The sequence below is a fragment of the Thunnus maccoyii genome, chromosome 1, assembly GCF_910596095.1.
Source record: "Thunnus maccoyii chromosome 1, fThuMac1.1, whole genome shotgun sequence".
Taxonomy (NCBI): domain Eukaryota; kingdom Metazoa; phylum Chordata; class Actinopteri; order Scombriformes; family Scombridae; genus Thunnus; species Thunnus maccoyii.
The window spans coordinates 32,542,102-32,565,486 of NC_056533.1; the positions used below are offsets into that span (position 1 = coordinate 32,542,102).

Sequence of the window (23,385 nt, forward strand, 5' to 3'; positions counted from 1 at the left end):
TTCACAAGCATTTCTCCTGGATTTGCGCTAATTAGGCAGCTTGCTTGTCTCTGTTGTGAAAATGTGACTTTATGATTCATGTATGTATGTATGTCAACCCATTCAGCTGTTAAATTTAATCTGGAATCACAATGTGTACTCTACAATACCAGCACTATGTCAAAATTTCATTGTTTTCGAGAAAACAGATCACCCACAGATCTACAAAGATGTCTTCTGTTCTGTGTGAAGAAAGTGGGGAATGATATCCATCTCATTATCAACAGAGGTGGGCGATTAATGTGCAGTATGCTTTTGTATGCCCTCTTTGTTTTGGGGCTGTGTCTTATATCATATGATAATATGGTGAAAAAGAAATTCCAGAGTAGGATTAATTAAGTACTACAAGAAATCCAAGCCATGGCAGAATAAAATATTTTCAGCCATTAATTGTAGTTTTTAGAAATTATGCTAGTAGTGCAAATTTTGGTATTATTTTAAGGAGAAAGGTAAGGTTTTGCTCACCTTCGGGTGAAATAACCCGCCAAACACAGCCTCATACTTCTGCCTAGACCAACCTGCAGCTTTAACTCACATGACCAAACAATCTTGAGGAGACATGGGGGAATAAAGACATCTCAGATATACGGTATGAAGTGTCCCCAGTACGATGTTAAAATCAATTCTTTGACACACTGGAAGCCAGTGAGGGGAGTCCAGCACAGGTGAAAATGAAATATGTCAGGGGTTTTAGATATTATCTTCAACTGGAGGAAATAAGATCTCACTACTGATTTTTTTAAATTTTGCTGAATGAGTTTATCAAACCTAATTGAAGAATCTCTCAATAATTTTGGCAAAAGGCCTGACAAGGTTGTTAGATGAAGTCACAGAGGCCAAATATAACAAACTCAGACTTACTCTCATTAAGCCTCAGAAACAGTCTTTGATGTTTTTCAGACAGCTCCTTCAGTTAATAATGGAGGTAAATAAACGTCATGCGACCCTTAAAGTGAACTTTTCAGTTTTTTATGAACACATCTTGCATGTTTATTTGTATCTTATTTTTCTGCACATAAACAAAAAATCTGATTTAAAGCGATGAACATTTAGGCTAACTTCTTGTTTTCTAAAGTTCTATGTTTAACCCATGTCCAACTCTTCATCATCATCATGATTGAACATGACATAAATGAGTCAAAATGACTCTTTAGGCCCTTCAGGCTTCCATGTGTAGTAGTGAGTGCAATCAGCAGAAGCCTCTTTACAGCTGATCACTCGCACTGTCTGTGATTGACTTGGTTCTTCATTGGGCTGTAGCAGTTGTTATATAGAGAAAGACTTAAGGGGATGCTGCTGTGTGTATTTTGGGAGAACCCAACCACATGTTAGCAGATGCCAGGGAGACACTCAATACCAGAAATAGCATGTCTGAAAACAGATACAGTTTGGTGTCAGATCAAAACACCAATAAAGCAGTCAGTAGAGATGTTCCTGTGCATCTTTTTTTTTGCCATTATGGTGTGAGATGGAGTTAGGTTTTCTTACTTCAAAACTGCCTTAATGTAGACTATGTGGTGTCACATTGACCTATTTGCAGTGATTGCTAAAAAAATCTAAAACATCAGCAGTAGTTGTTGCAGAAAAGTAAAGAAAAGACCAGAGAACCCTCTTGCTCCATGGTAAAATCTGGCTTTTCTTTTTTACTTTATTTCCATATATTCCAAGTGTTGATGCTTTGAAACCCAACAATCTCTCTAAAATAAAATGTCAACAGTGAACTGGGAGAAAAATAAATAAATAAGGAACTGTATCTTTAAGATACTAAGTTGTTTGGCTCATAAGGTGACAGCAGACTTGGCTGAGAAGTGAAAGGAGGTTTTCCAGGTTGTAGCTTCACAGGGTACATCCCAAGTCCCTTATTTGATCTTTCCTCACTCCTCAATCCTCGCTTGAACCACAAGTCGATCTGGTCCGCCATTTTGAAGGCCTCCCAAAGTGCTTATTCTTGCTCTGAGAAGCGAGGAGCAAGGAGGGATCTCTGAGGAGCCATGAGCGAGGATACACGCTGAAGTCTTTTACTGACCGATACGCCTCCTTTGCAGTTATTGACTGGACGCTGCAGCTGATCAGACTGATCTGATACATCACAACATCACTGAGTGGAGACAGATTACAGATTAAACTCAAATGTATCACTCCCTATATTTTATTTGTTATCCGATTAAATCCGTCAATTGTCGGTCTGATCAACAAAAGAACAAAGAACCATAAACAATTTTCCTCATTTATTAGAAAGATTTTTTCTTTTCATGATACAATTTTAAAAATATCATGGATAAAATTAAAGTCAGGTAGAGTCTGTCTGTCAGCAATAAACACTATTTAAACACATTTATATTTTACATAATTCATTTCCATTCAGTCACATGAGGCTGAAAATTCCTAAGCGTCGGGTCTGATATGAGTTACATAATTTCAGACATTTAGCCTAATAAATAATTTCCAGTGTTCAAAAGACACCCTAATCATAATCTGGGGTAGTAAATAATGAATTCACAATCAGAATATCAATAAATACAGACACAAATAATTAATAGATAATATAAATTCTGCCAGTAGAAATGGTTCATGTGCGTCTGAGCAGGACACAGTACACAATATAAATACAGAATGTAGGTTTTTATTCATGTGCAGGTGTTTGTTAAACAGGTTACAGGCTGCAGAGAGAAAACGCTGCTGCTCTGGCAGTGATAACTGTGTACCTTTATTAGTATTAGCACAGTGCTCATGTGTGCAGACACAAACCATCAAAAGTCGTTGATCCAGCTGTGATCAGCTGCCCCCGTCATCAGAAACAGACGTCATTTCACATGACACTTCAGAGGAACGGACGTCTCATTTCTCTAAACACATATTTCCTCGTTCCCTCTCTCCTCACATGGCTTCTCTCCATGCATCCTCAATGGGAGGGACTAAGACGCAAGGAAAGGACACAAGTGAGGGAAACGTGGATGCAATTTAAGGGACTTAGGATGTCCCCGCAGAGTCTAGTGCCAGAGATTTGACCACTCAAATGATCATGAATTTGTAATGTACTGACAAGTGTTCACGGCCATATATAGTACAGTGCCGCTACAGAATGCTTTCCCTAGGAATTAGGTGATTGGGAAAAACGTCTCTAAGGTTTTGTGCTTATTGTTTAATTTGTTGCAATATAATGCATTTTGCCATGCACACTGCTAAAGGAGCATAAAAGCATGAATTTAACATTGTGTTCAGGGATTCCCTTATTTACAAAAACACATTTTGTTGCTGCAGGTGGAGTTTTTATAGTTAAGTCAGCTATTATGATCATCATGATCTGATGCAAACCCCACATCACCTAAAAAGCTAAAGCACAGATGTTTACCAGCTTATAGTGCAGTTTTGTTCCTAAACAGCATTCGTTCAGTTTGTGATAGTGCTTGTATAGTGACTAAAATCTAAACTGCAGGTGATCTGAAACCCTTGAGTCAAGAAAGCCATTTTGACATGCACAAAAAAAAAAAAAAAAAGATCATCACACACATTAAAGTGCTACATGGTTTCCGAGCCCGTCATTTGCCTCTAAAATCACATAACTACTCACTCGGCATTAAATTGTATAACAACAAATCCGGTCACAAATTAAAGGTCTGAGTCACCACTACATGGAAACTGAGGCCCTTATCTGCTAACCCAGAAAAAAAGTTAAGATTCACAGCACCATGTTTTTGCTTTGAATATGAATGCAGATGACATGAATCAGCTGTCCAATCTTTTCTAAGTGGCTATAGCAGGACACCATTCAAAATGTAAAAAATGCGAATAAGTCATCCCGCTCCATGTCGGCTGGTTCTTATCCTGGGCGTCATCTATTCAAATTTCCTCAACACCCACCTTTCATCTGGTTTTATTTCTTCCATGGAGCATAACTCATCTCTTTTAGATTAGCTTCTAGTTGGTGAGCCAACATCAGCCATACATTTCTTTTATGTTGTATTGGAGTAGAGTGCTTCCTCTTTTCCAACTGCCTGAATAATTCTTTCCCCTCTGTATGTTTTATTGTACAACAGAGATCTTCCAACATTGGCTGTCTTCAGCTCTGTGTACTGCTGTTTGTCTAACAGATTTAGTACAAAAGATAAGTTGATTTTCTCGTAGAAGGTATATGCCCTACCTTAGTCTTAAAATAAAATTTAATAATTTTTAGATATAAATAAGTCAAAGTAAAAAAAAAACATGTCAACAAATAGTTGTAAAAAATAAAAATCTATCAGATAAAACATATCTTCTTCTAAGCCAACATTGTCACATGGTTCATTCAGTGGCCAGAAGCCCTTCATGTCTACTACCACTCCACTAAATCCTTGGCCCCCTAATCTCCCATAAACAGTCCCCAACTGTGGAGCTTCCTTGGCACTGCCAGCATGTGTGCGCCAGCCCCATATACCCATTAGCACCGTTAAGCTTCTGCTTCTCACCCCCAACCCCCACTCCTCACGGCATAGGTGACTTTGTGTTATGATTACCTCACTTTGCACTACGGGTGGCGTTAATCCAGAACTCTGGCAAGAAATCTTGAAAACAGAAAAAAAGTACTTATCCATCCCTAACCACCACAGTCTTAAGTTGCCTGTCATTACCAGCATAGGTTTGCAGAACTGCATAAATTGAATTTCATTTGCTGTATATCTCTGTGGTTTCAGCACTCCCTCCTCCCCTTCATAACCCCCTTCACTTTTTTTTTTTGCTTATCTTCATCCCTCTGCTTTATTTGCACGTTCATACTTCTCTCTCTCTAACCTCCTTTCCTCTGTCACCACACACACCAGTCTGATTTTCCTCCTCTCTCACGCAGCCTTCCAGTTAACCAGATCATCCCAATCCTGCCATAAATAGGAAAACTACAGTAAACAAAAATCAGAAGAAGATGCTGCCAGTGCAATCAGAGAAAATTTCTCTCTATTTCTTTTCAACTCTCCTCGCTGCCTCTGCTCTGTGCCTCTCATTCTCCCAGTGCACTGCAGCTCCTCCTTCCACCTCTCTCATCAGCTGCCCCTCCCTCTTCCTCTCTGTCTCTGCTAGGTGCAGCATGTATGTGAGCGTGTGTGAGCCAGCAGAGCCGCCTGTGTGTTTACATGTCAGCCTATCAGTGCAGCCGGATTTAGCGCATCTGGAGAGGACGAAGGCATTTCTCAAATGCCCCTCAGACAAGGGATTCTCATCGCTGCATATATCTCTCTTTCCCATTTGAATCTAGGCTGTCTTGTATCCTGCATCCCTGTCTCCATGCTTTCGGAGGCATTTTGAATTTCCTTGGCAACATGGAGCTGCCTGAATTAGAATTCTCTGCATGACAGTCCTGGTAAGAACTCTGTCTCTATGGTGGGCTTTGAGCGCTGAGGCATTGGATCAGATTTATTATGGTGCAGTGGTGGGGCCAGTGGATCGCCAGGGAGCAAATTAATGTCAGGGATAAAATTGTGTATCAGAGTTAATGGTAGAGATGGAAAGAAGACGATTTATTCACTGAGGAGGGATCCAGATCTTATTTGTGCTTTGTCATCCAGATGGGTTCATTTTGTTCTGTGCTATGAAATCTGGGTTTGTACTATGTATGGAACACACACATATGATGTGTGCATGTAGCGTAAGTGTGTATAGTAATTAGCTTTGATATTTTTCACGGTGTCTATATATAAATACAGGTATAAATATTAATATTGCATGCGTGTGCATGGAGGTATGCAAACACACCTATGTCCTGCCTTTTCTTAATCACATCTAAAAGGTGTGAGGTTGAGCAGGAAAGTGCCTGTTTTGTGTTTCTCGCTGAGTGTTTTGCCAGGGTGGTTGTTGATTCCTAATCTGCCCTCATTACCATTCATGTTCCCTCCAATGCCAGTAAACTCATCTAAAATCACACTTATTCATTCCCTGCTGCTTTTTGCTGTTGGCTATTTCCAGTGGCGATGAGGGATCCTATGCAGGTGTTTGATTTGCTACAGGTCAGATAGATGGGTGGTGGTGGTGGTGGGGAGAGCTGGCATGGGGGGATGGGGGAAAGACTTTATATGATTATTTATGCAGGCCAAATAAACAATCTCTCATACCTTAATTTCTTTTGCCTGTTATATTGGCATCTTCATAATCATGGCTGCAACGCTCCGGCAGGCAGCTATGAGGGGTCTCTTCCTCTCTGTTTTTAACAGTGCAGTAACAACCTCTGCAAGCCACAGACCTCCGACAGTCTCTGAGTGAAGGGTCTGCTTGTCACGTCTAGGCTTTATGAGCTAGACAAAGCTGTTAATTGTGATGGCTGATTGGAATAATTTCTTTGCAATTTATTTATGCATGTCTGCAGCTCCAACGTACTCAACACTATTGCAATAGACTGAAATGAGAAATGCATGTTTATGACTGGAATTCCTGATTACATCTAATGAAAACTGATTGATAGACAATATGTAGATTGTTTAAAAAAAAACAGTTTGCCCAGTAACCATAGTTTTGATCAATTTGCTCAGTTTGCCTTTCTAAAAGTATCCCAGTCTGTTTGTATGTACATGTGATACCAGCACAAGCTGATAATTGTACAATCTACATTTAGGTGTATGTTAGGACTGTATATCAAAACTGAAGAATATATAGTACTCAGAATTTTAATGGAATTATCCTTAATTTGATTATAAAAGATACAAATCAATGAACATCACAATTGTTTTGCATTACTACAGTATACATTTTATTCATCTTGTCCAAAATAATGCTCAGTGTGACATTATTTTTTATACAACAAAACATTTTGAGTATTCATAAATGCTCTGTTGAGATAATCCACATGATGAATGAAAAGCTATTAAACCACTACTAACATACTATAATTTTATTTAGGTTTAGGCAATTACATTCAGTTTAAACCATAAAATTGCTTGACTAAGTCTTGTGCAAGAACTGATGGATTTTTATATATATTACAGCTGAGTATATTAGACTGACAGCAGCCTATGCTCTTCAATCAAACACCTCCACTGGAAATCAGAACCTATTGTTTAGGTGTCAGAACATAATCCCCAACTGTTTTCTGAGGACACTTAGTGGCCAACAGAATGAGAATAATGTGTGTGCATGTAAGAGACCATGCTAACACATTTGAATTATCTGTAAATGGACGGCAGCGGCTCAGGAGGTAGAGCAGATCATCCATTAATCGGAAGATCAGCGGTTCGATCGCCTGCTCCTCCAGTCTGCATGTCGAAGTGTTCTCAGGCAAGATACTGAACCCCAAATTGCTCCCAAAGGCTGCGCCATCAGTGTGTGAGTGTGTGTCATTGATTAGAACCCCTCCTGATGAGCAGGTTGGCACCTTACATGGCAGCCTCTGCCATCAGTGTATGTGAGAGTGTGTGTGTGAATGGGTGAATGTGGCATGTAGTGTATAGCGCTTTGAGTGGTCGGAAGACTGAAAAGGCACTATATAAATGCAGTCCATTTACCATTTGCAGTCCATTTAAACACTGAAGCAAAAATATCTGACATTTTTCAGGGTTCTATAAGAGCTCATGAAGTTTGTAGGATCCAAAAGGATTCTTACCCTCAAACTAGACTAATAAGTCTGTGAGTCTATGTTGTTCATAGATACTGTATAATGTAGGAAAAAAAAAAAGCATATCGCAGAATGAATGCTTCATTGTCCCATGTCAAGGAAAAAAAGATGAAAAAGTTTCTTGACACAGTTAACTGATATATTACATGATTGTATTAAGATGTGACAACTGACACATTTGTATAATCACTTTACCAGTACTTATAATACAACTAATAACAATAGTGAAATGATTAGAACAGTGCGCACACACACACACACACACACATACAATAAGTATAGGCTCCAGTATACTTCAGCATACTTCAGTATAGGCTTCAACTAAACAGCCAGACACAATCAAAGCCGTGCTGCTGTTCAATTTTTCACAAAGCGTTGTCCCATGCTGTGACATGCTTAATATTCTGTGATGTAGCAGACTACATTATGCTGAACAATAGCCAATTTTCTTTAAAATAGGGATCATCAAAGCCAAGGTAATGTTTTTAGAGTAGAATTTAAGTTATTTTTTCCCTGTTCAAATGAAATAATAGTCAAGCTGACAAATAACATGTTGGAGGCAGTTTCAATCAGTAACACTGATTTTGTGGGCAAATTCAAGGGAGACATTAAAATATAATAAAATGAAAACCACGAGTGGCCTTTTGTTGTGTACTTGGCTATATTTGTTTCAGAGTTCACTGTATCCTGTGCTCTCCAGGACTAACAGTGATTTATAATGTCAAATAATAAAAGAGCAATGTATATACTGGTTGGAAAACTTCAGGTGTTCAAGCCTTTTATGAAACAAAATCCATCTGGATTGCATCTGCCACATAATGGGTAACATCAGCCACCTTCAAAGGGAAATAGTGAAAGTGATTGTGGTGAAGACTGTGAGACCACGTGTTTATTCTGTCTGCTGGATGGTGAGGTGACAGACGGAGGCAGATCTGTCACAGGATATTCAAATTTGCGTTCTACAAATGTATTCAGAAGGTCACAGTACTGCTGCTCTGCAGCAGCCTTCCTCATTTCAATTTAATAATAACAGCTTTATGCAAAATATGAGAGTCAGGGGCTAGTAGAATGGAGGACTGAGGTTGCCTCATGTTGATGCTACTGGCTGGCTTCATGCTCTATCACAGCAGAGCCCACAATATTATACATCTGAGCTGATCGTAGTGGAAACCTGTCAGTCCTTCCCATCCTTTTGTGTGGCTAGTATTCATAATCTATCTGACACTATTGGTCAGGTTTCTTCCACTAGAAAGAATGGGAATGATGAATTATTACACTGTATTATCAAAACTGTAAGGAGAGGGGCACTAACTCATTCAAGTCAGCCACTGGAATCTTAATACCATATTTCTCTATCAATGACAAACCCGCCTAAGGAGGCTTCAACACACTGTGGTGCACAATATTCAAGATTTATTTGCAATCAGGAAACCAAGAGGCAAAGAACTGGTGAAAGCAACTTGAACACAATACTCAAATTAATGGTCCAAGTTTCATTGTATCAGTATAAAAAAATGCCAAGGCACTCTAACTTCATATTTGTACTGTGGCTGGTGTCTGAGTGATTTAGTGAGACAATCTCTCAAAATATCTCACTGTGCTTTCTATGAAGGGCTGTAATAGGCTTGTCTGAGGTAAATTGCCTTTAGGATGGCATTTAGCCCTTCCTTTTCAATTCCAGTCCAAAACATCTTATATTCCCTGATGTTGAGTAGGGGATAAAGGTTTGTGTAATTTCCAGCTTATCCTACTTGACTTTGAAGAGGAATGGGTGTTAATGAAGAAAGGAGCCTCTTTTGTAGTATTACTGTTAGACTTTGTCAATGAACCAAGAAACAGATCTGCATGGTAATACTGTATAACAACTTTCTCATTCTAGGGCCTGTTTTTCCAAAAAAGTTCATGTGGATCATAATGACGTCTTCAGTCTGATGTTGTTGATTTTGAGCCAGAGAAGGAAAGGAAATCCAATATGATTCGACTATCTTCCAACTCATGTATCTATGTATAAGATCTCGTAAAAACAACTAATGTGTTGCCGGGAAAAATGGCGTAATGACGTAAGTAAATTAGATGAACTCATGCAACAGACAGTATCTATTTCAGTTATCTAAACAAATAGGAAAACTTGAGAAAAAAACTGTCTAATGCCAAATTAAATCTCCATCAAGCAATATGTTTGATATCAAATCACTCTCTGTAATGTGAAGGGCTGGTAGTATTGCTGAACTCAGAGAATGAATAGCCCAGTTTGCAGCTCTGTGCAGCTTTCAGGCTCTTCCAGTTAATTGTTTTGGTCCATCAACATGTCTGGTTGAGTCTGGCTCTGGCTCTTACCCACCCCCCATATAAAAACCGTGGGCAGCTCAAAAGCTTCCAGCTCAGAAGCTCCCACACACTGACTGTACGCTACCTGCCCAGTGTGAAAGAGAGTAGAAGCCAGTACCTTTTGGAGAGTCGAGTACCTGTTAAAGACAGTCAAACATCAAGAAATTGAAAAAGACACCAGAGGCCAAACTGGCAGTAAAGAGAAAGTGACGACTGGTCCATTTCTCACATGGTTGTAAAAAGAGTCCAGTATAATTTAAGCATAGAATCCAATTTTTGTTGAATGAATAAGTAACCATGGGCCAACATATGGGCCATGATGTTGAGGCTAACACATTAATTACAAGAAGAGGCTGTGGCTTTGTTGTAATGCCTACTTTCCGCTTTCTATTGGTCAAAATTGCTTAATGCAGCTTTAATTTTATAACAAAACTAACAGTTCTGCAAAACTGTTTTCATTTGTTAATACAATGACTTCTTGAAAAATAAAATGTAGGTTTATCAGAATAAGCCTATTTGATGGTAACCACCTAAGCTCTTCCTATTCTTGTTTCTTATGGCCGGACCTTGTGATTGTCTGTCACATGGTCTTGTCATTCCTTGTTAGCGTACATAAAGTTCACCATACTCGGAGATTTAGGAGTGCTGTTTGTTAATATTGTTAAAATCATTCTTTTACAGAATGAGCCTCTCTATATTTAGAGTTTGAGGATTTTTGATGATTTCTAGTGGTGGTCTTAAAAAAGATAAATGTGGTACATTGAGGATATATTGAAAACCTGAAGTGAACAACTCCAAAAGTGGTTGTTGTGTTTGTCAATTTCCAGTAATAAAATACATACGTTCACACAATATGTATTCTTATATACAATAAAGAAATTGAAATCCACGGTGCTTAGAGTTCTGAGTGTAGTTAAAAGCTTTTATTCAAGCATGGCTGACACCCACGTTTCAGCAGGAGTCTTCTTCAGGGCGTGACACGTAGGTGTCTTCTCAGAACTCTAAGTACTTGTGATTTCCCTTTGCACATACCTCTAACTCTCAACTCAAATAGCAACTTTGTTTGCTGAGAGTGATGTTTTGTAAATCAATTTTTACTGGTTTTCTTTTGTTTTAATAGCACTCCATTTTTCCCTTTCTGAGATGCCAACATACCATGTCAATTGTTGTTGTATTTATGGATTTATGGAGTCTTTGTGTGCATGCATGGCAGAGGATCCAGGCCATATGTGCTCTAATTATGTGTGCATGTGTGTTTGCAGACACACTCATGTTGTTTTGGCATATTGACAATTTCTTTGTCAATGCACACACTGCAAGGTTCTGAATGAATTCAGCAGTTACAAGAACATTTTACTCTGAAAATTAAGCAAAGAGCGTAACAATATATATATATGCTTTTCCTTATTTTCAGACAAATATATAATGTCACAATGTCGGATGTTCATGTTAAAAGTGTCCGACGTGTCAAATAATGAGGTAAACGTATGTAGCAGTAATCCCTGTGGGCAGAGAGCAGCAGCTTCAGACTGTTCAGCCCGAGCTGATATCAGTTCGTGACGGATTTCTTTATATGGACATCTGCTACGTGCACAGCGCACAAGTTCGCTGCTCCGCTCCGGGAGTAGTTAGGCCAGGCCACGACGCCATTATACAGCACAGCAAAGTAAAATAAGTAGTTTACCTGTTGGAGGTGTGCTGGTTGTCTGCAGCTCTCCATAAAACATCTTACTGTGGCTGTTTCTGCTTCTGCTTGTACTCTTCCTCCCTGCATTATATCTAACTGATCCGCTGAACAAATAGCTCCAAATAGCTCCATATGTTGTTGTTTCGACCGGTTTTTAGCGCCGCTAACGAAGCTCCGCTAAGTGAGGAACATGTTTTTACTTCCTGTAAATTCACAATAAAAGTCTCCCATTAGTTAGTCAATTAAAAGCTTTTAATTTGAAGCAGTATAGCAGGAAATATTTGGTTTGCAATGACGGTAAAGTTACACAACTCTGATACGTAAAGCTGGCCAATCAGAACAGAATGGGCTCATCGGGAGGGGGGCCTTAAAGAGACAGGAGCTAAAACGGAAACTGTGTATATTGAGGGGCTGCATAAAGGGCCAGTATATTTACTGAGATAAATAAGGAGTTTTTTTTAAACTTTGAATCATGCAGGGCTACTCTAGTGGAGTCCAAAAATTAGAGCTGAAATGAGTATAATAGGTCCTCTTTAAAAAAACCTCTGGTGTCATAAAATCTCAACACTGTAGCAACTGTAGCAGAACTGAGATGAGAATGTGAATTCTTAAGCCGGCAGGGCTCAGTACTTCTGAACTAGTTACTCAGGCTCAAGATAGCTTCCTTGGGCAAGCAAAAGCACCTGATGATGTTCTCACCTCTGTATATTTCCAAGTGGTCTCTAAAAACTCTTTCTATTTTCATTACTCCCAATACAATATTGTTAGCAGCCACAGCCTGTGAGCTATGTTTTCCTCTTTAGTCCTCTTTAGTTTGGTACTACTGGTCAGACAACACATCCTCATAATGAAACAACCAGTTTGATTGTACCTGCACTCCAGAACAACTCATAGGAGTGTTTCCAGAACGACACATAGGAGCATTTTCTAATATACTGTCTCTATTGCCAGTAATCGTAACCTAGTTACTGGGTTACTAGGTTTCATAAATACACAAATTAAAAAATGACTCTTGTTTATGCTTGTTTCTGCAGTGACCCACATATGTTACTTTATCTAGTATTGTGATACTAGAGAATCATAATAAGCCTTCTTCACAGCAGACATTTCGCTTTTCATAGTAGGAAAAGCACAGGTGTTACTAACAACATTTATGATGGATGCACAATAGACCCCTTTCACAGCAGACATTTTGACTTGTCAAAATAACATTAACAATGGCACCATTCCATTATGCCAACTCTGTGTGAGAATGCACAATACCAGAGCCTAAATGCAATGCAGCCATCATTAATGTTAGTAATTGCACCTGTGCTTTTCCTGCTTTAACAAGTCAAAATGTCTGCCATGAAAAGGGTCTATATACTAGGACCCTAGATGTATTTCAGTCATCAATAACTTTGATATTACTTACACCCGTGCTTTTGCTACTGTGACATGTCAAAATGTCTTGCGTGAAAAGGCCAATTTGTATAATTTTGAAAATATTGGTACCAGCTGACTTGGGCTCCTGGGTTGTATTTAGAAATGTTGTGGCAGGAATTGGTGAGCTGAGCCTTATCAGGTCATGATAAGGTGAGTGGTTCACACAAAAAAGGGTCTATTGAATTGTTTTAGATGCACTACAGAAGATCAAAGATGATTAGATTAGTCTCGTCCACTGACCACACAGGAGAAGAGAGGCCTTCTGATCTTGAAGCTGGTTATTTCCAGATCAGTAGTATAGAGGACAAGCTTGTGAGAACGGTGCAATTCTTACTGACTTGCTATTGGCCAACACCCTTGGGGTGTCTTTGAACATAGCGCTGGTCCTGTGGAGGTGCGTACACAGTCTGCAATCTTAATGCGAGGGGGCATGCCCCTGCAGGAATAAAGCATGAACAATACATTTTCAAAAGCACTTCACTCCTCACAGCAAAGGGTGAGCAGTGAAATGGGTTGCAGTATTCACTGTAAAAAGCTCACATTAATTATTGCTTTATTGTTTGAGAATTGTTTTTATTTGTATATATATATGCAATTAGAAAAACAGATTTATACACGGTCCACTAACAGGTTTTATAAAAGTTGGAATTAAATTAGTATTACATTACAATAAAAGCCTACAAACTGTTTGGCCAGCGCCCACCACTACCAGCCATGATTCCTGACAACTGGATGAATGCTGTGTTGGTCAAATGCTGTGTTGGTCAAAGTGCAGTAAATGGCAAATGGTAAATGGCTGCATTTATATAGCTGTTTTATCCAAAGCGCTTTACAATGTTTCTGCTGCTCACTCGCCCATTCACACACATGCTCACATAGGACAGTACAATATGATGATATATATCATGTGATGGTAAAAAAAACGTGTATCATTTCATATTATGCTCTATCGTTTATTTCATTGTGTTGCAAATCACACTTTTTACGGCAATATTTTTCTTCATTTGGAGTCTCTCCATCTTTTGCGCAGAGAGTAGAGGGACCATAAATGACAGCAAAATGCAGTAGAGACTATGTTTATCTATATTATTTACCTAATTTATGTGCACTTGTTTCATTTCAGCTCAGTGTGAGTCTCTGCTGTTTTTTGCTGTTATTCATGGCCGCACTACTCTCCTCTGCTCTCCGCAGTTCAGCAAGAGCACGGCTGAGCCCTCTGTGTGTGTGCTCCACACAGTGCAGCAGAGGAGAGACAAAGTTGACAACAACTACACTTGTTACGTTACTGTAAGTGCAATAAAAGCTTTGCGAGTAAAAAGCCAATAAGAGTTATTAATCTGTGCAAAAGACAGCAGATGACAGGGGAGGGGGGAGTCTGGGATGAAACCACCATCCTTCTGATTAGTGAATGACCCACTCTACCGCCTGAGCCACAGCTGCCCCTACAATTAAAGGTACTTTGAGGCAGACAGAGTCAAACGGACAGCCTAATGGAAACCATTATTTTCAGTTCCATTAACTGCAGTTGTGATGTTGAGTTATGGAACAGGCTTCTATGATCAAGTACTCCATGTCCCTTGGTAACTTTGTGATCATTCATCTACAGTGTCACATGTCAAACTGAAAACTATTCAGCAGGAATGCCAAAAAGAACTTAACTGACTAAATTTAAGCTACTTAAAGTTGCAATACACAACATTCAGCCACTAGATGTCGCACTATAGCACCAACATCTCAGACCAAAACAAACATGTCTTCTTTACTCAACACAGTTGGGAAAAAAAAGAAAGAAAGCCGACAACTCTCAAAACTCAGATCGAACTGTCAAATTAGGCAGTGCTGATCAAATATTGACCAAGATTATGTTGGTGAATTGCATATACTTAAATGTTTTCAGAAACATACTTTAGTGTACTGTTTAGCTTTAATTTTAGGAAGTTTGTGATGCGGGTGCCATCTTGGAAATGGACATGGAGGACACGGAGGGACTCATATGCACTAACATGCATGTGCGGCTAGTGTGGCTACCAAAAAAAGAACAGAGAAGCTTGGATAACAACACACACAAAGGGAGTGTGACTTCATTCACTGCCCAGGTCACTATTACTCTAATATATTTTTACATAGCAAATAGTTGTTTGCTGACATCCAGTGAGGCTCAATGTCATTTATTGGAACTTTAAGTGTCCTGATGGATCCACTGGTTTCCCACCTGCACTAGTAAAGCATTAGTTAAGCAGGCATAGCTGAAAACACTGAAAACAAGTTGCACAGTTCATATTTGCACAGTTACTCTTCTGATTATTAATGCTGCTTCAATTGGTTATGCTGTTAATACTGCTGTTACTAGTTGCACAGATTTCTCCTCCCAACTCCCCATAGTTTTCATATTTTGATTGTCTTTGTTCTGCATTGTGTATGTCCCATACTGTATTTCAGAGATATGCCTTTTGGGTTCTGCTCTGTAGACCACTTGGGGTGGGTGTTATTGTGCTTCAGTACCTGCCTGAATTTTTTTAAGAAGTGCAAAGGCATTTTTGTTCTGAATATCTGAGTATCCATTTATTTGAATAAATTCTTGTATTTTAGCTCCACATCACCTTAAGATTCTCCAAAACCAGAACTAAACATTTGGGTAATTCTTGAACACCTTTGATAGTTTTTGTGCCAAAGCAACTGGTTGGGGAATGCAAATAGATTGCCATTTAATTAGTCCTCTCATTATTGAATGACCTCAGCATTATAATTACATAATAACATAATTGTTCCCCGCAATGGCACAGAGCTCTGTCAGTGTATACCTTTCCACGTCTTAGGCCTGCTTGAACTGCTTCTTAAAGAGCCCAAGAAGTCATTTTGTATAAACACTGCAGAAGACTAGTTTTAGTGAAAATTTGCTCTAAGTACTGGTGTAAATCTTTTTCTTTAAATATTTTGGACTCCATGCATTTGTTTGTCTTGTGAACACTTACTATGCTGGATTATGGGTCATGAGGTGTTTTGAGTAGGTTCAGGGTAATTTGTTCCCTCTTTGGAACTTTAAACTATCACTGCTTGGCCCTTTTGTTTTGAAACAGGTTGTCACATAGCTACAGCACGGGTATGAACTGTGCATTTTTGAGAAATACAAACAAACAGTAAATATTGTCTAAAATTTTCATTTTTGGATGAACAATTCCTTCAAAGAGGCTCCTCTGTGCTTTTGCTTGTCCTCAATAGTGATCAATATCATTATTCAGACTCTCCTCTTGGCACCACTTCTTTTCCTTCCTTCATCTGTGCAGTAACTTCTTAAGGGAAATATATGTATTTCTGGCTGAGAGCCCTGCTGGCTAGAGAATACTGCTGTCAAAAAAGGAAAGATCAAGGGTTCACTGACCCCATGCAGGTGTGTTTCTGCTTCTAGGAGTACTTTGTCCTTCTCTAAGCATTTGATCCGGGCATGGTTGATCATCAGGTGATGCAGTTTCTTTTTAGGTTTGCATAGGTTATTCCCTTTATCTTTGGCTTGAGGGTGTTGTTTTCATGAGATTTCTCATATCTGACTGCTCACTCTTCTGTAGGATGTCAGTTAGCTGGCAACCTTTGCTGCAATACAGTTCTGAAGTGTCTATGATCTCCCAACTGCCCTCTCAGCCCTACTGGCCTAACCAGGCTGATTAACACTAACTAGTAATAAGCTAGTATTATATCCAAATATTTCTTGTAATATTACTATAATTTGCAAGTCAGTATATATTTGTACAGTAATATCATTACTGTTGGTATGTTAAGATGATGCATGTTTAGATCTGTACATGTGCAAGATTTAGCTTTCATTTAAATATTTTCATGCCAATGATGATGCAGTAAATTTGACACTAGAAATAAACACCTATTAAATTTTGATTTAGTAAGAAGATGAATGAAGATGGGACCTTTTGTATTGATAATTAGAGTATGCACCAAAAAGCGAATGTTTGCTGAATAGATATCACATGTTGCAGGTGTAGTTCAGTCTCCTAAAGTCATACCATTCCGAAAAGCTTTTCCACTGTGATCTTCTGTCAACATTGACACTTCTATGCAGCCCACAAGATCTTCTTGTTTGTTTGCTTTCTGACTTTTAAATGTTTGCTTTAAATTTTTCAGTTGAACACAAACATACCAGTGGAAGAAATCTCCATCTCTTAAATCCTATACATATTTATTCTGTTACTTTGCAGCTGTAGCTTTCTTTTTGCTTCATCCTCACTACTCTCTAAAACCAATCACAGAATGATCAAAGCTGTTTGGGGCATGTTTGCTGCTTAACAACAAGATACGTATAAGAGGGGAGCTAATGAGCACACTGTTCACAACTATAATGAAGAAAACTGAAGCCAGACGTAATCTACTGAGCACAATCATTCATGAATTGTCAGGAACAGAAATGAAAGCATTACTGAAACGTTTGTGGGGTGTACAAGACATGATGATTGTATACATTTCTTATTCTTTTAATGAGATTGAATTTTGCAGTACATACTGTAAACTGAAATTCAAACGAGAAGCAAAAAACTTTGTCCACCAAATACATCACCAACAGTGCAGAAAGCAGCTTTCACTTCATAAAATGGTGTTTCATAAAAATTTGAAGCGTGTATAGGGTCAAGACAAAATAGCACAAGTCCTTCAGAAAAAAGGCTCTGATGTAACAATTCCAAACATTGCTACGAAGGTGGGTCATATTGTTTTATAGCGATAAGCAGCATTTCTCAGCTACAAAGACGAAAAAAATAGACAAATCATCTGCGCCCAAACAGCAGACACATCAATCAAAACAAAAAGCTAAACTACTTAATATATCAAGGGAAATACTTTCAGAACTCAAGCTGCATTGATGATTTATGACAGCAGTCAAAAGTTGAAACTGTCCAACAGGGAAATGGTAGACAAATACAGCATACAGTTCATAGGGAAGTGACAAATAATGCTAATTGGTTTGCAACTAAAGACAAACCTTTGCAGTATTTCTCATGTATACAGGCACTGCAGACATTCAGTTACCCTTTACTAGTGCACACCACTCTCTATATTTCCCCAAACCACATAGCACTGAGAAGAGAGGAGATGTAGAGATTCAAGGCAACACGAGACTAATGGTGAGCTGAGACATGCTTTTGAGAGAAGACTGTGACAGGGAGAGAGGTCCACAGAGAAAACGCAAGCAGTCATAGAAGGGCAGGAGAGAAAAGGCTTGTCCACTCGTATTCTTCACCTGCACAATACTATCAAAAGAGGAATAGAAAGAATCAGGGTGGGGACAAAAGATACATGGAGTGATGCATCAAGGGCTAAAATTGAATTTTTTTCTCTCTACTCTTCCAATCTTGAAAGAGGACAATTCTTTAAACCCTACTCTAAACAACGTGATTGAAAAAAGTATATTAAGTACTGGGCTATTGTAATGCAGAGGCTATTTGCTAACTTCTTTTATCAGAATTTTAGCTCAAGGTCATATCACAGTGGTGATACACTGAGTAGGTCAGGGCTGTAAGGCCAGATTACACAGATAGTACCCCTGCCCTTACAACACTCTGAATCATAAATCATGCATGGTACTCGGGTAAGAAAATCACCACAAATTGCACTTGCTTGTTTTTCGATTAGCAATGACATCAGTGAGCCTCGTACTCATACATATTCTTGACTTGACAAGATAAAAATAATATTCTGGGTCAAACAGATAAACATGTCACCCTTTTTCTGCATTGAATATCTCAATGATATTTCATTTCACTCGAAGGTTTAGAATCTGTCACAATAGATCAAAGTTAGATGTGTGTTTACACTATGTATAAGATTTTTGTCTTTGAATTCACTGAATGGCTGTTTCAGAAAATATTTATTTATCACCATTCCATTGGAAAAGCCTTCATGCTATTCATTGTAAATTCACATAATTAGTGTGAGACATAACAGAGTGGGAGGTCACAAAGGAGATACTGATACTGACATTATTGCTTTCATGCAGTCTGCTTTTTTACAATGCCCCATACACACTGGACTCAAGCCCAATGTGTCTGACATACGCAGCCAACAGAAATTAACAGTTCTGGAGAAAGTAAAAATGGAAGCTGCAATTACTGCTCCATTGGAACTACTCAGACCACAATCCGAGCTGCCTCAGCCCCACAACTTTGATTCACCGGGAGTGGTGTGTAATTTGTGTTGGTGCAATAAAGCAAAATCATTCTTATCTTAACTATCAAGGTTAAAAAAAATTTAAGCTACAAAAGTGTGGTAGACAGCCAAAGAGGTTCTAAAAAGCACTATACCAATAATTTGAAGTACTCTTACAAAGACACTTATGTGGTGAATGAGTTACGGAAAGAATCCACAGTCCCTTTTCACTCACACAAATTATGACAACATAATGAATATTTGGATGGAGACTGCATTAACCTCTCAAAATGGAATTTCCTCTTTGAAAATCAGCAGATGCATCACTATACACCACTGTATACAGTTTAATAATATCATGATTATGTTGAATTTAACTTCCAAATTGTAAAGCAGCATACAGTAGTTACACTACTTGTGCATCACATACACTAATGATCTGCTTTGTTTTTTACAACCTCAGGCCTTCAGATGCTTTTTTTTTGCTCAGATAAAAATGTCCAAGTGAAAACATCAATTATTTCCAAGCACTCATTATGTAATCAAAACAGTCTTCTCGCTAAAAACAAATCATAGCGTCATGTCTCTTACTTTGCAAGAGACTCTTCTAAGAGTGCATCCTACAGATATACTGTAGCAGTGACTAAAATCGCATGATTGATGTGAGAAGTAGAGCTTGAAGGTTTTAGCAAGTTAAAGTGCCCCTGAGTCAAAATCAAATAGGGGTTTAGAGTCCTCTGACAATCTCCCTCTCTCCATTTATCACTGCTTGGCAGCAATCTCTGTTTTATATCACTGCAAGGTCAACAGCTCAGCAGTGGCATGGGATGTGTTAAGTTTGCAAATGTTTTGGTGAGGCTTTTAAAGATGGACCATGGCATTTTTGGCTGCTAATTAAAAATGGTTTGTATGAGTAGAGACAATGTGTCACTGATAGTGGCAGTAATTGTTTTCAGCATACTCAGAAGTCAGACGCACAGCAGGGTGGTTATATTGTGTGACCAAGCCCTTTTATCGATTGGCTGATTTCTTACTTGTGAGAGGAAAGTCACCATAATGAAATTTTATGCAAGGAAAAGGTTTGCAGATGAAAGCAAAATTCTGACTTCGCAAAAGCAAGTTAGTTTTTCAAGAGGTTGTGTTGTTATGGATTTAAAAGAAAAATGTGTCTGTGTGTCACAGTAAAAACTTTACGATTATATCATCATCATCTTTTTATGAAACATAATAATGATAAAAAATAATAAAAGTACTTAAGGAAAACAATTAGAAACATTATTTTTTTTATTGTTATACACTTGGACAGCCAAATCTACATCCATAAATGTGAACCTTAAATCACATAGCTGTTTCTTCCCAAAAGTGGTTTCATGGTTAATAAACTGTCAATTAAAAATAAAATGTGACATAAAGTTCCTGATTTTCTTTTTATTGTCTTTGGTGCCATATGACACACTCTTTTTGACAGAATCAATGCCAGACTTTGATATCATTTTATAACTCCTTTCATTGTATGTTTCTATCTGTTTAATTCATGGAAATTTATGGAAGTACAACATGGCATTGTTCTTCATAGCCATTTCTGTACAATCATTTCACTCTACCAACCCCTCTTTTTTCATGTTTCCACAGGTAAGCAGTAGGATGGTGTCTGGGGAGGCAGGAGGGCACAGCTACTTGGTGGCGTGCTGGCAGCCCATCCTGATCCTGATGCTGGGCACTGTCCTTTCTGGCTCGACCACCGGTTGCCCCTCCCGATGTGACTGCAACGCTCAAGAGCGCTCGGTCGTGTGCCATCGACGGAGACTGGCTGCTCTTCCTGAGGGCATTCCCACTGAAACGAGGCTTCTGGACCTCAGCAAGAACCGTCTGAAAACATTGGGGCCTGAGGAGTTCATTAATTACCCTCAGCTGGAAGAGCTTCAACTTAACGAAAACATAATTTCATCCATTGAGCCTGGGGCTTTTAGCAACCTTTTGAACCTACGAACTCTGGGTTTGCGCAACAACCAGCTGAAGCTCATTCAGCTGGGGGTGTTCACAGGCCTGACCAACCTCACCCAGCTGGATATTAGTGAGAACAAAATTGTCATTCTGCTCGACTACATGTTCCAGGAGCTATACAACCTGAGGGCTCTGGAGGTTGGTGACAATGACCTAGTATTCATCTCACCACGATCGTTTCATGGCCTCAGCAACCTTGAAAGCCTCAACATTGAGGGATGCAATCTGGCCTCAGTGCCCACTGATGCCCTTAGCCATCTGCATAACCTATTGTCACTTCGATTACGCTACCTGAACGTCACTGTCATAAGGGATTATTCCTTTAAGAGGCTGTATAGGCTCAGAGTGCTGGAGATTTCTCATATGCCTGCCCTGGATACCATGACCCAAAAATGCTTGTTTGGACTCAACCTCACATCACTGTCTATCACAAACTGTAATCTTACCGTCATCCCCTACCAAGCCATCAGTCACCTAAGATATCTTCGCTTTCTGAATCTGTCTTTCAATCCTATTCATACTGTGGAAGGAAACCAACTGTACAATCTGCAGAAGCTCCAGGCTTTTCATTTGGCTGGTGGGAGATTAGCTGCCATTGAGCCCTACTCTTTCCGAGGACTCAATCATCTCCGTGTTCTCAATGTATCCAGCAATAGCCTGAGCACCCTGGAGGAGTCTGTTTTCCACTCAGTGGGAAATCTGGAGACCCTGGCTTTGTATGATAACCCTTTGGCCTGTGACTGTCGCTTACTCTGGGTCTTCCGTCGGCGGTGGAGACTTAACTTTAACAGACAGCAGCCTATATGTGCTTCACCTGAAGTTGTGAAAGGAAAGGAGTTCAAGGACTTCCCAGACATCCTCCCTTTTGACTATTTCACCTGCCAGAAATCAAAGATTGTGAATAACAAGGTTCAAGAAAGCCATGTGGATGAAGGGACTACGGTCCATTTCGCTTGTCAAGCTGAGGGTGATCCAGTCCCAGTGATAATGTGGCTTTCTCCTAAGAAGGAATACATTACTACCAAAACTGTGGGGTCAAGACTTTCTGTGTCTAATGAGGGCACATTGGAGGTGCGTTACGCCCAAATCCAGGACAACGGCACGTATTTGTGCATTGCAAGCAATGCAGCAGGCAATGACACCAAAGCCGCTCACCTTTTTGTGCATAGCTATTCTCCCAATTGGCCCCATCAGCCAAACAAAACATTTGCCTTCATTTCCAACCAGCCCAGTGATGAAGGTGCTAATGTGACCCGGGCGACAGTTCCATTTCCATTTGATGTAAAGACACTTATTATTGCAACCACCATGGGATTTATCTCTTTCCTCGGAGTTGTCCTCTTCTGTCTTGTAATTCTGTTCCTCTGGAGTAGAGGGAAAGACAATACGAAGTCAAGTATAGAGGTTGAATATGTTCCACGTAAAGAGGAAACTGAGGAGGCCAGTCCAAATGAGGCACCCATACAATTCAACATGAAAATCATGTGAAACTCAAAAAGGAGGTCATGTAAGCTTACAAACTTCAGTCGGGATGCATACTATCCTCGCTTCAAATATGTACTCAGTTTATGAGCGATAGAAATTGCACAGCAGCAAACGCATCTTGACACTATACCCTTGACTTTTTTTTACTTCAGGAACTGAATCATTAAAAGCAAATGTTGAATTTCAAATTTTCAAATTTTTTCTGTAAATGTGTATTGGCAATATTCAATCGGTATGTTAACATGCACACAATAACCTGATTACTGTGTGTAACCAAATTAAGGTAATAGTTGGAGTAAAGAACATGCTTCACATTACAGTGATTCCCTAAAAAGTTAAAATAATAGTTGGGTTGCTGTCAGGCAATATGTGTTTAATACCTTGCAGGAATAATCTTTTTATCAGCACAAAATTATCAGCACAATTATGGATCTTGCTGCTGTTTACTGATTTACAAAGCACAATAACCCACTATTAAAACCAAGGCCCTGTTACTTGAAATGTTCTCTCAAAGCAGTTTCCTCATTTTCTTTTGTCCTATCACAAGCAATTGACAATTATGATGGGATATTGGTGGTATTTTTGAGAAAGAAAACAAGATAAAGATAGAGAATGAAGTCGCATTTTGAGAGAAACTAACACTATAAAGATGGAGGAACAAGTCAGGATATTTTTTAAGAGTTATATTTTGATTACAAGATCA

General features: G+C 39.1%; 1 protein-coding gene across 1 annotated transcript; it reads left to right on the forward strand.

Annotated features, from left to right (window-relative positions):
• Positions 1-242: 242 nt before the first annotated feature.
• lingo1b (leucine rich repeat and Ig domain containing 1b) lies at positions 243-22,739 on the forward strand. The gene is made up of 2 exons (XM_042415617.1): positions 243-268; positions 20,826-22,739. Exon 2 carries the CDS (start codon positions 20,838-20,840, stop codon positions 22,683-22,685), a length of 1,848 nt encoding a protein of 615 aa, XP_042271551.1. The 5' UTR covers positions 243-268; positions 20,826-20,837; the 3' UTR covers positions 22,686-22,739.
• The last annotated feature ends 646 nt before the right edge of the window (positions 22,740-23,385 follow it).

Coding starts and splice junctions, on each gene's coding strand:
- lingo1b (XM_042415617.1), top strand. CDS start 20,838: ATGGTGTCTGGGGAGGCAGGAGGGCACAGCTACTTGGTGGCGTGCTGG.